Source organism: Trichoplax adhaerens, genomic scaffold, assembly GCF_000150275.1.
Source record: "Trichoplax adhaerens TRIADscaffold_15 genomic scaffold, whole genome shotgun sequence".
Classification (NCBI taxonomy): domain Eukaryota; kingdom Metazoa; phylum Placozoa; class Uniplacotomia; order Trichoplacea; family Trichoplacidae; genus Trichoplax; species Trichoplax adhaerens.
The window spans coordinates 699,825-716,062 of NW_002060957.1; the positions used below are offsets into that span (position 1 = coordinate 699,825).

General features: G+C 34.9%; 2 protein-coding genes across 2 annotated transcripts; both read left to right on the top strand.

Annotated features, from left to right (window-relative positions):
* Nucleotides 1-1,567: 1,567 nt before the first annotated feature.
* Nucleotides 1,568-7,531, top strand: TRIADDRAFT_60404 (uncharacterized protein; the record flags this gene model as incomplete). The annotated part of the gene is made up of 16 exons (XM_002116333.1): nucleotides 1,568-1,726; nucleotides 2,813-2,975; nucleotides 3,068-3,150; nucleotides 3,243-3,367; nucleotides 3,579-3,815; nucleotides 4,070-4,216; nucleotides 4,294-4,422; nucleotides 4,501-4,624; nucleotides 4,745-4,828; nucleotides 4,933-5,012; nucleotides 5,104-5,172; nucleotides 5,286-5,346; nucleotides 6,201-6,313; nucleotides 6,459-6,536; nucleotides 7,040-7,142; nucleotides 7,451-7,531. The coding sequence occupies 16 exons, from the start codon at nucleotides 1,568-1,570 to the stop codon at nucleotides 7,529-7,531; spliced, it is 1,836 nt and encodes a 611-aa protein (XP_002116369.1).
* A 5,067-nt stretch (nucleotides 7,532-12,598) lies between these two features.
* TRIADDRAFT_50876 (uncharacterized protein) lies at nucleotides 12,599-15,181 on the top strand (the record flags this gene model as incomplete). Its single annotated transcript, XM_002116334.1, has 6 exons — nucleotides 12,599-12,717; nucleotides 14,103-14,153; nucleotides 14,406-14,538; nucleotides 14,748-14,792; nucleotides 14,895-14,997; nucleotides 15,084-15,181. 6 exons carry the CDS (start codon nucleotides 12,599-12,601, stop codon nucleotides 15,179-15,181), a joined length of 549 nt encoding a protein of 182 aa, XP_002116370.1.
* Nucleotides 15,182-16,238: the final 1,057 nt, after the last annotated feature.

Consider the following 16,238-nt stretch of genomic DNA (forward strand, 5'->3'; position numbering starts at 1 on the left):
CATTGATTTGGATATTGGTATTCTATATGTACTATAGATATTATATAGAGAATATATATATATATTATGTTTATATATAATTATGTATATAATACATAATATTGTTATACATTATATTATATTAGTATATAATATATATATATTCTCTCTCTATATAATTATATATTATATTGTATTATATTAGTACATTATATAGTATATAGTGAAAGTTGATTGAGTAGGCTATAACTTGATTCAGTTGGGCCAAGAATGTGCAGACTAGTTCATTCTCTTTCTAGTCTTTCGACCACCATTGCAATATTATCATTGATTTGGTATATTGGTATTCTATATGTACTATATATATATAATTATATATTATATTATATTAGTATGCTATGTTAGTATATTATATAGTTTATACTGAATGTTGATTGAGTAGACTATAACTTGATTCAGTTGGGCCAAGAATGTGCAGGCTTATTCATTCTTTTTACGATCATTGGACCACCATTGCAATATTATCATTGATTTGGTATATTGGTATTCTATACGTACTATATATATATAATTATATATTATATTATATCAGTATATCATGTTAGTATATTATATAGTTTTAAGTGAATGTTGATTAAGTAGACTATAACTTGATTCAGTTGGGCCAAGAATGTGCAGGCCTGTTCATTCTTTTTCCGATCATTGGACCACCATTGCAATATTATCATTGATTTGGTATATTGGTATTCTATACGTACTATACATATATAATTATATGTTATATTAGTATATTATGTTAGTATATTATGTAGTTTATAGTGAATGTTGATTGAGTAGGCTATAACTTGATTCAGTTGGGCCAAGAATGTGCAGGCTTATCCATTCTTTTTCCAATCATTCGACCACCATTGCAATGTTATCATTAATTTGCAAGTGCGAACAGAGTGGTGATGTCGTGTTGTAGCATGGACTACTCAATCAATCCAGGGATAGATTGAATAAGTAATAGTCCTTGCGATTGATGCAGTACATTAGCCCATGACTTTACTTAGTAGCCAACTAGCATGGACTACCAGGAGAAGTGCTAACGGACTTGGAAGACTGCTGTTATCCACTTTACTGTAAGCTATCTGCGTCAGATTTGGATAGTCCAAGGTAGAAGAGAAGACTTCGTATCGTCAAGCCAGATATAAAAATCACCTTCACGATCGGACAGACAGACCATCGACACACTTGCCGGGTGCACGCACGCTCCAAACAACAGCTAAATTAAATCTCATCAAGTCTCGGTCGCCATTTGCATCCGAGCATTCTATCTCAGGCTATTAATGGCAATTTGACTGATTTTAAATGAGAATATTGATGAACAATTGCAGCTTGTATTGGCAAGTTTAATGGAATAAACTAATAGTGGATTGGATAGCCACATTTTCAATCACCATTTGCCCACAACAACCTATTGTCATCCTGTTGCCTTTCCATGCCTTTTTTAAAATTTGCCGGGCTTTTTTACTGCAGCTAGAGATATTTCAATTTGTCCATTTTACAACTGCAATTTTACCTAGTAAGTTGATCACAGACACCATCCATGAACAACGTCATCGTTGAAGCCAACGTGAACGCTAAATGGAGTGGCTTTAAAGAACTAGGATCGGCGTGGAAGAATTATCATTTACAAATTATCAAATTAGCGGGAAAATTATGTTGTCAATTGAAAGCCATCCATGACGTGGAAAAAAAATTTGTGGTAACTACATCAATAAGAATGATCATAAAATTGTTCCCTTGTAGTCCATGTAGAATGTTAGTAGGAATAAACCGTCTTAGTCTATGAAGAAAGTCATTATCGATTGATCTATCTCTATCCATACTCACAGTCTGTAGACATTGCTGACATTCAAGGGATTGATTGCTATAATATCCATTGAATTTTCAACGCGGCGTTGTCAATAATAACATGATGTTGCTGACGAAAAATATCTCCTTTTTTGCTTGTTGTTTCGCTAAAGTAATATCATATAGTGCATTCTATACTTGTACCATGTTAGTGTTGCCCATAGCGAATCTCATCCATGACGATGGCATCGACTATGGCTTGTTCGTACAGACCTGTGCATGTTTCGAAGCAAAGAGTAGTACGAGAGTGAAGACAGAGAGTAAACATCCACTATTAGCATACAGTAGACTGCCTACTAAGCGCTGCCTAAGATTAGCAAGGTGCAAGTTTCTTTCTAGTAATCTAGGCTGGATTGTTACCCTCGGATAGTGTGCTAGAACATTTACACCATGACCATGCTCTCGACTAGGCTTCATCAAGAAGAACGGTAGCATAGATTAACACCTTCACCACTACGTCTTCCTGACATTGGGATACCTTGAATACGATCGCAATGGATCATGACAAGGACGCTTTTTCTAGTAAACCCTTGCTCAATTCCACTCGTATTCACACAATTTGACCTAATAAACTGATTAGATGAACCAATTTGCTGGCATGATATTATTTCAATCACCTTGCTGCAGTAAACGCAGACAGCAGTGGACGAACACATTCCTCGAAAATATTAGCAACTTAATACATAGCCATGAGTCAATAATAACACTGTATAAAACATAAAATGAACGCAATCGCTCGACTACATTCTACTTAAAGGGTTGCTTAAAGATTTCAAACATCAAAACTATTACGCAGTCTTGCAATTCTCAACCACATGCTTAATTCATGCCTAGAATACATCAGTGAATCGACATGTGTTGCATTTCTGTCCTATATTGCCCAATTCAATTTGCTTGTACCGGTTACATTGAAAATATCATTTCTACTACAATCTAGTTGTCAGGCAACATCAAATCGGTGACCCACTCGGCATCTGGTTGTATTATTTCTTTACAAGATCAAAATCAAATTGTCTTACGATGCCATTCCAAAAGTGGTCATAATGAGTTGGATAAGATTGTACACACATTACGAGATATACAAGAAGGGAAATTAAAAGGTAGGTGCCACTGTATTGATCTTCAATATGCAACAAGAGTTGAAGTAATTTACTAATGCCATACGTGTTATTGAATCCTATCCGTAATGTAGCATGTGGCCTAATGTCCGCTCGTGAAAGGTCAAATTGTTCAGATCTTATGAATGTTGCCAATTCGCCCAAGATGCACAACAAAGTACGTTCAACATAGACTTAGCAATTCTATCTTGGATATTCTTCTTATTGCAATCTGGTAAAAATTCTAATTCAAACAACGCATATTGATAGGCTTTAGAGTCATTCAATGATCAGTCTTTAATAACTACTACTGTATCTAAACGCAACTGGGATCGTTCAGACAGCAGCAAGATCAATCATGCTCGTCATTATTTGGTATCGTCTGCAGCGGCTAGGTAAAATGAGGCAATCATTTGTTACACTATCTTCGTATCCTGACAGTGATGCCAACTTTAAATTCTTAATTGCATTCTAATTTTGGAAAGCATTTGAAAGATCGTTAAATGTAGACTTGTTTACGGCTAAGCATGAGCGATTGGCGTTTATGTAGATCCTCACTACTTAACGTTTGATAAAATGAATCTCTTTATTGAATTATGGGCTCAGTGATAGGTCTTCAGTGAATGCTGTTCCTGCTCAAGAAAAAAATGGAGCTACCCCACCTTCTCTCAAATTAAAGACCAAGACGAATCGGAAAGCTTTGCACTCTATCGACCAGAATATCCGTCGTAATGTATCACCGCTGGCAAGTCAAGTTGGTTTGCGCCATAGTAATCAAGGTAGTTTAAGTACTGGTTGTCTGAATAAATTCCTAACCAGCAAAAGGAAAATATTATCAGATGCGTAAGTGATCAATAAAAATCTTAAAGAACTGCATGTCTGTACATGGCAATGCTAAGAGGCTCATACAAAATAGGAATAGTAATACTTTACTATCTTATCCTATCAACTTTTTAAGGAGAACATTTTACTCTTGTGCTATTAATTTCCCTATTGCCAACGCAATGCTAATAACATACTAGAATTAGTAGCGACGTTCTATGGAGTCGCCTATTAATTCCAAATTTTCATAATCTAATTTCTCCTGCGCTGCTTAGACGAAATCAGACTGAATCATCAACACCGAAAAAGTTTTGTAACTATCAAACTAGTTCGTACTCAGATTCGAAAATTGTTCGAAAGAATTTAAACATGGTCTGGGATAATTCTGATGCAGACAACAAAAAGTTAAAGGAAATAAAAGGGTTAGGCATGGATGTCATGACATAAGATTAACTTTAAATTAGAATGCCTAATAACGAACGGCTTATTATTTTACAAGGTTTGCGAATGTAGGGAGAACTTGCTACATGAATGCAGTATTACAAGCTCTTCTCGCTTTACATCCGTTTTTATGTGATCTTGAGAATAAGTTCCTTCAAGATGGTGCTACTGATGACTTTGTAATTAGGTACGTTCGACCTACAGCCATTTGCAGCGATTACTTATCAACGTCATTGCTAATTTCTTATCGAATTCGATGATACAGGATTTTAAATACCTTAGCTTCTGATAGAAAGGCATCGAAATATGTTGACCAATCAACAACTTTGACACAGCTGAAAGAGACCATTGGTAACTTTAATCAGTATTTAAAGGAATACGTGCAACAGGTTTGATTTGCAATAAAAGTCCAACAATTTATTTCTAGAACACGGTGCAATCATGCCCGTAGACTTTCTGCTGTATCTTATTAAATAACTTAATCGCTATCATCCTTACGAAATGCTCAGGATGCTCATGAATTTCTAAGCACCTGTTTGGATAAAATCAAGGAAGAAACCAAAGAAGTAGCATTGCTTAGCGTAAAAGCTGATGTAAAAATTTATAGACTGCATATTACTATTGCTTAGCTAGCATGCTTATCAATTCTATTGATTGCTAATTTTTGCGTTCGACTATTGTTCATTTTTGATATCAGCAAGCGGATAACGTTTCCGAACTTTGTCCAGTTACTCTTAATTTTGAAAGTTTATTTATCCGTCGAACAACTTGCAATTTGTATGTCCTAGACTTTTCTATACTAATGAACGTAACATGGAATAGTATAAATGCAGTAATTGTATTTGTATCATATTATTTTACTGACTAGATGTCAAGGCGGTTCTAAATATAATGAGCCACATCTTATTATTAATCTTCAGCTACCGGTATTGGATTCGTAAGTAACATTTTAAGCTTACAGTATCGTATTGTATACAGTTGCTGTAATTCATTATCATATAAATAATATGAAAATATGATTGTTGCTATGCCTGCGTATGGGCATATTAGGCTAACTTCAACTACTCCAAATGAAATTTCTTTACAAGATTTGGTTAAGAGCGCGTTTGAGGTATTATTTGATATCGCTTGTCCTCATTAATTTACCTACAGTACGATGTAATTTTTACTCAATATGATTAAACCACTTGAAAAGGATGAACAAGTAAGTTGCACATGTGATTTATGTAAGCGAAATTGTACCACAAAATGGTCATACAGATGGAAGAAATTGCCAAGGTAATTTACAATCCCATCCAATGCACATTGTGTACGTTGAAATGAATTTTTTTAAGTGATGTAATCATACTCTACAGTTGATCAAGCTTTTGCAAAATAGTATTACCTGCAATTAAAACAGTGTCGTTAGACTACATAGGTTGTGATATTCTTTAATTGTTTACTCGAAATCAGTATCCTCACCTACTAAGGGTGTCATTATAAATGCGCGAAAACTGGATTGTTTATGCCTACGTAGCTATTTAATATCAGCTCGCGGTACAAAATAGATCAATGTAGTTATTTGGATCAGGTCATTATACCAATTTAGCAACTAGTGAGTCGCTTTCCTTTGAAACTTTGTAGATTGATGGAGACTAGTATACTCCATGTGATTAATATCATTATCACCAATATAACTAGAGCAAACATTAATTTACAGGATCCTAATTTTACATCTAAAAAGATATGAATACAACAAGAGTTATAGTATGTATAGGAAGAGAAACGATTCCGTTGCTATTTCTAGGTATCTTTCTGTTGGTAAGTCTAAAACAAGACATTTAATAAAATCAAATCATTGGTAGTATTTTTTTGTTAGTTTATTGCTAATTCAAGGACAAAATCTGATACTATTCAATGTTCGATATAAGATAACGAAATTTAGAAGTGATAGTATATCCTTATGTGATGTAATACTTGATACAGACGTGCACTTTTCAAGTGATCTTTATCAATTTTACACCAACAGAACCATTTTGTGATGAAAATCCGAACATCTTTACTGTACAGAAAGCTTCTTCCGAATTGGCTGTTATGAGGTATTACGACGAGCTATCGATGCCAAACTAACTCAATACAATACAATCTGATCAATGATGATATTAAACTATGTATATTTGAATTGGTTGACATCAAGCTCTGGGTCGAATTATTGTATTTAAACTATTGAAATATTCTAACTAGGAAGAGCATGGTGGCTATGGATAACCAGCCATCCGTTCGAAGACAACTTAATTTGGAGAACGAGTTACCTCCTGACACGTTAGTATCTTTACTTTTTGAGGATCATTGACTTCTTTAACGGTTATTGTGTGTGCACTAAATTGTAAAGTAATTTTTGTCGTTGATTACTATTATTGCTTAAGTGAACTGAGGTGAGATTAATGGAGTATTTAATGGTTTAGGGCTAATGGTAATACCAATTTGGGGCAAGATGGTAACCTTCAATCAAACGAGCATCAAGTAAATATGGTGATTTTTTTGCATTTAAAAATTTTTCATTTCTGCTGCTTCTGTGTGCCTTTATTATCACGTTTAATTTTATGATGTGGTGATGTGTGCATATCTAATGGTCATTGTGAATATCTTTTTAAGGTGAAGAAAAATTCCGAACCAGTAAAGACAGAAAACGTTATGTCAAAGTTTAATTATAATTATCGATTCATGGGCGTTATAAGTCACAAGGGGCAATCAGTGTCTGACGGTTGGGATATAATTTTTGATTAGACGACGTATGTTCAGGGTATTCATCCATAAACTAATAGAACGGCTACTTTGAATGATTATGGATTAGGTCACTATATTTGCGACGTCTTTGATCACTATAATTCAAAGTGGATTTCTTGCGATGACTCGATTCAGGATGAGGTCTGTTGTTATTTTTTGATAGTGAAGTATGCCTAAATATAGAAATCTTACTTAACGTAGGAAGATGACAATATTTGGTTATATTAATAATTGATGTATAATACTACTTTGTACGCGTATATACAGTTCATTAATATTCCTGTACTATGTTATTGTACGCATATATGCTGCGTCTACTTTTCCATTCTATTGAAATGGCAATTATTTGTTTGTAAAGTAAAATCGTAGCGCATTAGTTAATGCTTTAAACTCTCTTAAGTTAGACATAAAAATCGTTTTAATGGTTGTACATATTAACTTTATTGCAGACTACTGAGAGTGCTGTTATCAATGAGAGGAGAAGAATAGGCTGTATCTTTTTCTATACGGCTTGGCTTGATGACTTGTAGTCAAGTGGTTAGATGATGAATCCTGTAACTTTATGGCAGTAGTAAAGACATCTTAAATGACTAAGGAAGTCAATTCTTTGTCATTGACATTCAGTTGTTGGATCTGACAAATATAAGCAATGTGTAAATACTGTAGTCAGCGATCTAATACGCCACTACCTCGTATATTAATTATCGATCGATTGGTGCTAGCTTCAATGTTACAACTATACGACATGTCTTGTCGCTATTTTCTTATTCAACCGCGACTCCATATTGACTTTAAAGTCGTCTGCTATATCAAATAGTGTATTGCTGATAAAAGCTGTTTAATACAATTTATGGATAAATTGGTGATATAAGATGTGGAGTGCATGCCACTCGGCTACATCGTTTTCCCAAGGTAAAGCAAGTATTTTAAGATTTTGTAGTCCGTATTGGTTAATACCTCTTTACAATCAATCAAATCTACATGAAGTAATTCAGTATAAGGGAAAGATTGCCAGGATATCTTTGTATGTATGAAAGATGAAACTGTTTTCTAATTATACGCGTATGTTGGTATGTCCTCGTCTAGAATACGATTTTTCCGAGATATTTTATGACTAGTAATTGGATTACTGGCACTTTTAATTCTCTTTATTGCCGTAGGCTCAATTGATGTGCTCCTACGATTGTATTAAAATATATTGATAGATCCAATGGGATCCAATATGATTAGGGTTAGAAAAGAATTGAAAAGACGTAATTGTTTCTTAATTTGATGTGAAATAAAAATTTAGAAATTTATCGACAGTGAATAACTTGTCTCAACTTGTTGATCGATTACTAATGGTTTACCAACCACTGGCATGACTTGTATAATAGTCAGTGCTGTGCAAGCGTTCTTATTGATACTTACTGTAGCGCATTTTAACAATTTAAATAAGCCACCTTAGCTTGTTGGCGTGATCCCCCAATTTTTCCTAGTTTCTGTTGTTGAGTGAGAAAATACGACATATATCGAAGGTGATGCATGTCTTTCAAATTTACACGGTAAAAATACTGGTATGTCATTCTTGACTCAGTAAACTGCGTAGTCGTTTATCTTGTTATTAAAGTGCTGCATTGGTGCTGCAATTATGCCAATTGTATCCCTCTTCCATTTCACACTGTTTCATGCTTGTATACCTTTATTTTTAGGAAATAGGTTAGTACCAAGTCCTTCATAAGACGAATTAACACCGTGAGTAAGCGCATAGTGCTAGTACGATACTAGCTACATGTATACTTTATTTATTCGTCATCGTTGGCGATCAATATTATAACATTGTATGCCTAGACTGCATGCTCAATGCACCGATCAATAATTATGATGATTGATTGACTAGAACAGTATAATATCATGTTATTCGTATTTTTAAAGTTTATACATGCTTGTACATGTTTTCATTACGTACTCCTTGAAAAGGATTTCGTTGTACTTTATCAATCGATCGCTCTACAAATAACCTGTAACACATGCACAATCCTGTTTGGCGTTTGCAGGCATACCGAATATAGGAAGGGCCATGCTATGGCTTTGAAAATTTCAATCACTTATTGAAGTACTGTATATCTAGTGTAAATGCAATTATGCATGCCTAGAGTGGGAACCAAAGCATGGACAGGTGTAAGTACAGCATGCATAATTTAGTCAAAAGCATCGGATAGATTGCTTGCCTGGGTTAAGGGAGAAACGTTTCTCTGTAAGCTATATCATGGACTTTTCGCACTATCTTCCAGTAGGATATTTGGAGAAGTCTATGGCCAATTGGCCATACATATTGTACTGGTAAATGTCCATTGTACGTATATATGTTATATATGTAGAACATATGTGTCAACTGTTTACATATTGCAATGTCCGAACATCGGTAGTGGGTCATTACACTGACTATGATGGACCAATTTCCCATGAATTGCGCTTTATTCTGCCTTACTATGTCGTAGGAAATACTTAAAATCACCTTTAATCAATGACTATTTCTTCTTTTCAAATCCTATCATCAGCCAGTTGAATGCTGTACATTAGAGGCTTTCTGTTACAGTCAACTAGTCATCAAAACGCCAATAGCGAAGGATGGCAGTGAAAAGAGAGGAAAAGCAGGGAGACAAGGACCACTCTAGGATTTTTTCTCCCCTGACATCTCCCTTTATAAAATACTTTATTTTAGTATAGGGATCAGCCAGTTGAAAGCTGTACACTAGAGGCTTTCTGTTACCGTCAACTAGTCATCAAAACGCCAATAGCGAAGAATGGTAGTGAAAAGAGAGGAAAAGCAGGGAGACAAGGACCACTCTAGGATTTTTTCTCCCCTTACATCTCCCTCTATAAAATACTTTTATTTTAGTATAGGGAGATGACAGCGGGGGAAATTTCTTAAGCGATCCCTAGCCCCATCATCAATATCATTAATCGCAGTAATCCCCCAGTGTGTTGATACAGGACATTCTAATAGTACACACTACACAGGTAGTGAGATCAACAAAAGGGAAGCCATTGGCATTTTTTTGGTTATTGTTAGTATAGGACATTTTAATTGTACACAGATAGTGAGATATAGAAAAGGGAAGCCATTGGCATTTTTTTGGCTATTGGTAGTACAGGACATTTTAATTGTACACAGGTACTGATATAGAACAGGGAAGCCATTGGCATTTTTTGGGTTATTGGTAGTTCAGGACATTTTAATTGTACACAGGTACTGAGATAGAAAAGGGAAGCCATTACCATTTTTTTGGTTATTGGTAGTACAGGACATTTTAATTGTACACAGATAGTGAGATATAGAAAAGGGAAGCCATTGGCATTTTTTTTCCTTCTTGGTAGTACAGGACATTTTAATTGTACACAGGTACTAAGATAGAAAAGGGAAGCCATTACCATTTTTTTGGTTATTGGTAGTACAGGACATTTTAATTGTACACAGATAGTGAGATATAGAAAAGGGAAGCCATTGGCATTTTTTTTCCTTCTTGGTAGTACAGGACATTTTAATTGTACACAGGTACTGATATAGAACAGGGAAGCCATTGGCATTTTTGGTTATTGGTAGTACAGGTAGTGAGATATAGAACAGGGAAGCCATTGGCATTTTTTTCCTTCTTGGTAGTACAGGACATTTTAATTGTACACAGGTACTGATATAGAACAGGGAAGCCATTGGCATTTTTTGGGTTATTGGTAGTACAGGACATTTTAATAGTACACAGGTAGTGAGATATAGAAAAGGGAAGCCATTGGCATTTTGGGGGTTATTGGTCGTCCAGTCGTCCAGTCGCAAAACGTACTGTGGACTTTACACTGTACTCTTTACTTGACACTGCCCTGTACAGAGTACAATGTACTGTATGGACACAGTATGCAAAAGGTTTCCTTTGTAATGGACTGCAGGTGTAGCTGGCGTGCAGCTTTTTGTCTCAAGTGAACGTCACTCGCACGAGAGTCTGTCGTGGAAAACGTCACTCTCGTCGCCATCCGTCCCTGCACGTCTTTGACCATTTTCTCCATTTTTTCATTTTCACTGGGCTAAGAAATTCATTTTGTAGGACAACAACTCCTTGTCCAAAAGCTATTTTCTTCCATTCTATATCTTGCTACCAAGTTTAATGTCTCATTCTGTTTATGAATGATAGAAAATTGGCAAGAGTAGAGAGAGAGAGAACAATTTCTTAGCGCAGGAAACAAAATTACCAATCACTCAAAGTAGTCCAATTGGTAGAAAGCGTACACTACGCCACAGGAGAAGACGACGTCCCTTTCAACACAACTGAAGAGGAAAGCATTTTCAGTGGCAAAGCACCTGGCCGTCATTAATCCATTCCTAATTTGGGGGATTTTGTCTTTGAACTCTCATCAACAGTGAACAATTTAGGATTAAAGCCATTTGAATGAGTGGTTGCAATCCTTTTCCCATTGAAAGTGTTGAATTGAGACCAATTGATTGATTTCAAGGCAAACAAATTATTCTTTCATGCTGTTGTAGAGTGTCAAGACCAACATTAATTATTCTTTTTTCAAGCACATTTTTATTCCTTCCAATACCAACGGCTATCAGCTTCCTTTTTCAATCAGAAGAAAGCAAAGTTGAATGAAAAAATTTTGCAACAAGACCTGGGCATTCTTGGTCAAAGAAAATTGCTACTTCATTTCAATCGAGTACATCAATACAAGGACATTCAGGTTGGTATCGTCGTCGTCCATGAATTGGCGTCCAGTCCACGTATACAGTATACATACAGTAGAGAGAGAGAGAGACAAATCAATACCCAAAATGAATGAAAGATAAATGTCCTGTACAAAGTCAATCCTCCTCGACAAAAGTAGACAATCTTGTTAACACTAAGATTGCCTAACCTATTCAAATTCAATTTAATCGAGACGACCAGTACATCCATTATTTTTCTGTGATAAACGCATGGATGTCAACAGGAGAAAAATACTTTAGTGTAGACAAGCGAATGCAGTCATCATCATCAGTCACGGATCGCGGTAACCATTGACTTGGGATGAAATATTCATTCCAGCCTGGATAGCCGGTCTTTCCTTCCATGTTATACAGTAGAAAGGAAAAGTAATACATTGAAAAATTCCCTCCACGCTTTTGTAATCGTAACCATAGATAGAATGAATACACACTATCATTAGTCAATCATTGACAATACCATCAAATACCACTGTATTCCTTCTTGCTAAAACAAGAATCAATCAATCATATTTAGTATAGTTATCTCCACATCCAATGGATTGCAACTGCACCAAATTGGAAAAAGGAGTTCAATCTCGTCTTTCTACTTGAATCCAATAGCTAGTAGCGAAATAAAATTGATCGATTAAAGCGTAACTTGTACCAGCAGGAACGCTCTTATTCACTTTCATTATTGTAATTGTACAAGCGAGAATCAAAGCCCATCCATGCATACTAATATAGTAGCTGTTCATATCTTGATGTTACATCACTAAGCAATCAATACTGTACTAAGATACATCACCTTGACTTTAACTTTTTCTTTTCCCCACACTCAATCAACATAGAGCAAAACGAACTTGTGCTATCAGAAACGCTCATGAGTCAAAATAAAAAAGAAACCAGTCGTTCAACTCGACAAGAAGCAACAACGGCTCAAAGCTCCGGATCAAAGAATGCTGGAAATAAAACTAAAGCTTTACCATTAAGTTCTCGCAGGTATCTAAATTCAGTCATAATTAATGACTGTGTAATACAGTAGGTTTCTTGAATTGCTTATTCTCCTTCATGACAATGATAGTCATCATGATTATTAAAATTGCTAAATTAGCTCGTAAACCATGTTTGTTTTCAACTTGCATTCGTTACGCACTTGTGTTTGCTTGCAAATGTAATTGACGTTTCATTGTAACGTTTCCGATATTATTGCCAGCTTGTTAAAATTCAAAATTAATTGAAAAATAATTATCTACCACGCTCCGCTTCGTTCTTAACTCCAGTCATAGTATTTGCGTGATCAATGCTTTATCATTCATCAATTTCCTATATGTTTTTATCATAGTGATATCGCATCATTGATTACTTTTACGATCTGATCTAACAAATCTTATACACTCTTGCATCATTTCTACATATAGTATGTAGTTAAAATTACTATTGATGCCTATTTACTTACATGAATATAATTTTTAAGCCGTTTCGTAAATAGCGCTAATGTCCTACAATTTATTCTACTACAAATCTTAGACGAGATTTTGTATGTAGCAAATATCTCAGCTATTTATCATCGACAATGAGCCAAACTAATTGAAAAAATCTTGCGACTGCCTATACTTTGCCAATTCTATACTTATATTTTGATTTTGCCAATCATTTCATTTTCGCTGGACATTCGAAGCTTGATGGATAGCGTATCTAGAAAAGCTAAAGCCAATATTTGAAATGCGTAACGTGGCAAATGAATATGTTGAAACTTATACTTGTGCGTGTAGTGCCAAGTCGTTTGTGATCAGTTTATAGCGCATCCACAAAAACTGAAACCACTGTTGCAAATGCGCAATATCTCAAATTTTGATCCATTTTTTAGCAACTGCATTGCATGGCAATTTGTTGTTAAATCAACGTCAAGAGTAGTGATAAATAGAATAACGTATTTCGCGTATTTAGCATAAAGCCCTATTCCTAATAGTCCTTGAGGTATATACGCGTACGTACGAGTACGTATATTGAATTTCACTTTCTTTCTACTCACACAAAGTAACAATCTACACTAGTTCATGGTCAAGTTTTGGTTGCCCTTAGGTGGTACTGTATTTGCTCGTTGTTTAGTGCTATATTGATCATCAGCTTTACTGCTAAAATGAGTAGTTGCATTTCTCTTCGAAATGGAAACACTGAAATGTTACTGGTGTAGATCGCATCACCAACTTACTGTTCCTGGATTGCAATACCGCAATTGTAGTAGTTCATGCTTGTTGTATCAATTCTAGAATTTTCGCTAACACAAGTATATAAGTCATTAGTCGTACTTCGGTGATGATAAAATCGTTCATTGTACACCTTTAACAACACACGTCAAACCACGCTTTTATTTTATTTGTTAGGATACTCAAAGAATTGGCTGATATTAGCAGCGATCCTCCACCTAATTGCAGGTATAATATGCAACTTTCTTGCCTTGGCTTCAATAGTAATATAACTTTACGCTTCAAACTATTTCCTATGCAGCTACATGATTGTATTCCTAATTGACATTGTCCATTCATTAGTATCGAATTAATACTTTCGTGATTTGATTGATTCAGCGATTGCTTATCCTCATGCGGAGAATCTGTAGCTAATCTTTAAAATATCACCAACCTTGCAATAAATGAATTACTCTATTCTCTTTGTTGTCACAATCGTAGCGCTGGACCAAAGGACGACAACATCTATGAATGGCTATGCACTCTGCTAGGGCCTGCTGGATCTGTTTACGAAGGTGGAATATTCCTGCTCGATCTACACTTTACCAACGACTATCCGTTTAAACCACCAAAGGTATCAAGCTTGATGTCAACGACGCGTATTTATTTAAATTTCTATAATAAATCTACTATGGTATTAGCTAACATTTATATAACCTAAATAGCTAAAGTGAAATAAAATTGTTGATATAACTTAATGCACATTATTTGTGCAGTAGCATTGCTAATCAACTAGAAAATTAACTTTAATATGACTGGATGCTTTGCAATTATCATGAACAGATTACCTTTCGCACCAGAATCTACCACTGTAATATTAACTCTCAGGTAAAATTTCAATTTTAGCGTCAACACAGCATTATAAATCGTACAATCACTAATAACCCTTCGTGAATTAATGAAATACTATTCCTATCGTTGCTACAATAGGGTATGATTTGCCTAGACATTCTGAAAGAAAACTGGAGCCCTGCATTCACTATATCGAAAGTACTTCTTTCTATTAGCGCTTTATTGTCGAACTGTAATCCAAGTACGTATGTAGCGATAAACATCTTGCTTTTAGATAGCTCATTTCTCGCTTCTTAACGCTATTGGCTATCTCTACTGATATCACAGAGGACCCTTTGGTAGGATCGATTGCTACTCAGTATCTCAATGAACGACAAGAGCATGATAAAATTGCCTTGGAGTGGACGAAAAAATACGCAAAGTAAAGAAATTTTTTATTTATTCAATCGCCTTACTGGTACTCCGTATCAACAAAATGTGGTAGTAATGTTGAAATGTTGCTACCAATGTACTTACTTGTATGTACTTAAGATTGTTGTGAAATTCAGCACTTAATTTATTAAATACATTATCTATCCTCGTAGCATAATTTTCATTATAATAATCGATATGGTTGGTTATATTGAAAAACTGACCAACCTAATAAGTATATACAGTACTGTTTCATGGCTACCATAAAGCTACAATATTTATCGGTTTGCTGTACTAATTACTATATGAAAAATATGGTAACAACAATAAACTTTCTTCTAAATGTTAAAATACGAGTGTGTACATTATAAAAATGTAAATTTTTCTTTTCGATATTGCTATCGCTAGCTAATTTTGATAGGTGCATATAGATAAAATTCTATGGTTCTATATTAGTACTAAAGTGGTTCATGCATTGTATGATTGCGATGCTAACTTGTCTTTATTAGCAGTACTCGAGGATTTCTACTGCTAAAACGTGTCCTCTCAGTATTTTGGTAATTACAAGAAGTAAATGCTAATAGTCAGATAATGGATATTTATATTCCAACATTACAGACACTGTACTAAGACTACTGTCAAATCGTAGACGTGGTACACTATGCAAGTATTTACCACATTGAACGTTGCACAGATAGGTATTGAAAACGTATCAATACATCTTCTTGTTAAGTTAGCGGTAATAGGGACAATGAGAAGTAAATATAGATTTTTCCATTAAAACTAATGTAAAGACCAGGCAACATTTATGTTGGCGTTGTTTTACTGCACTGTAGAAGTTAATTACTTACATGCATCATGTGTTACGAGGATTTAATGAGAAAATATTCAAAACACTTACATAAATCGTTCTCTATTAGATAGCATTATTAAATTAAATAATTTATTCTGCTATACTAACATTGTATATTCAAGCCAGTGTGATACGACAATATAGACCAATAAAATTAGTTAAAATTAAACCAGGTATATAACTTGATAGTGATCACATCATACTCTTGCATTTCTCCG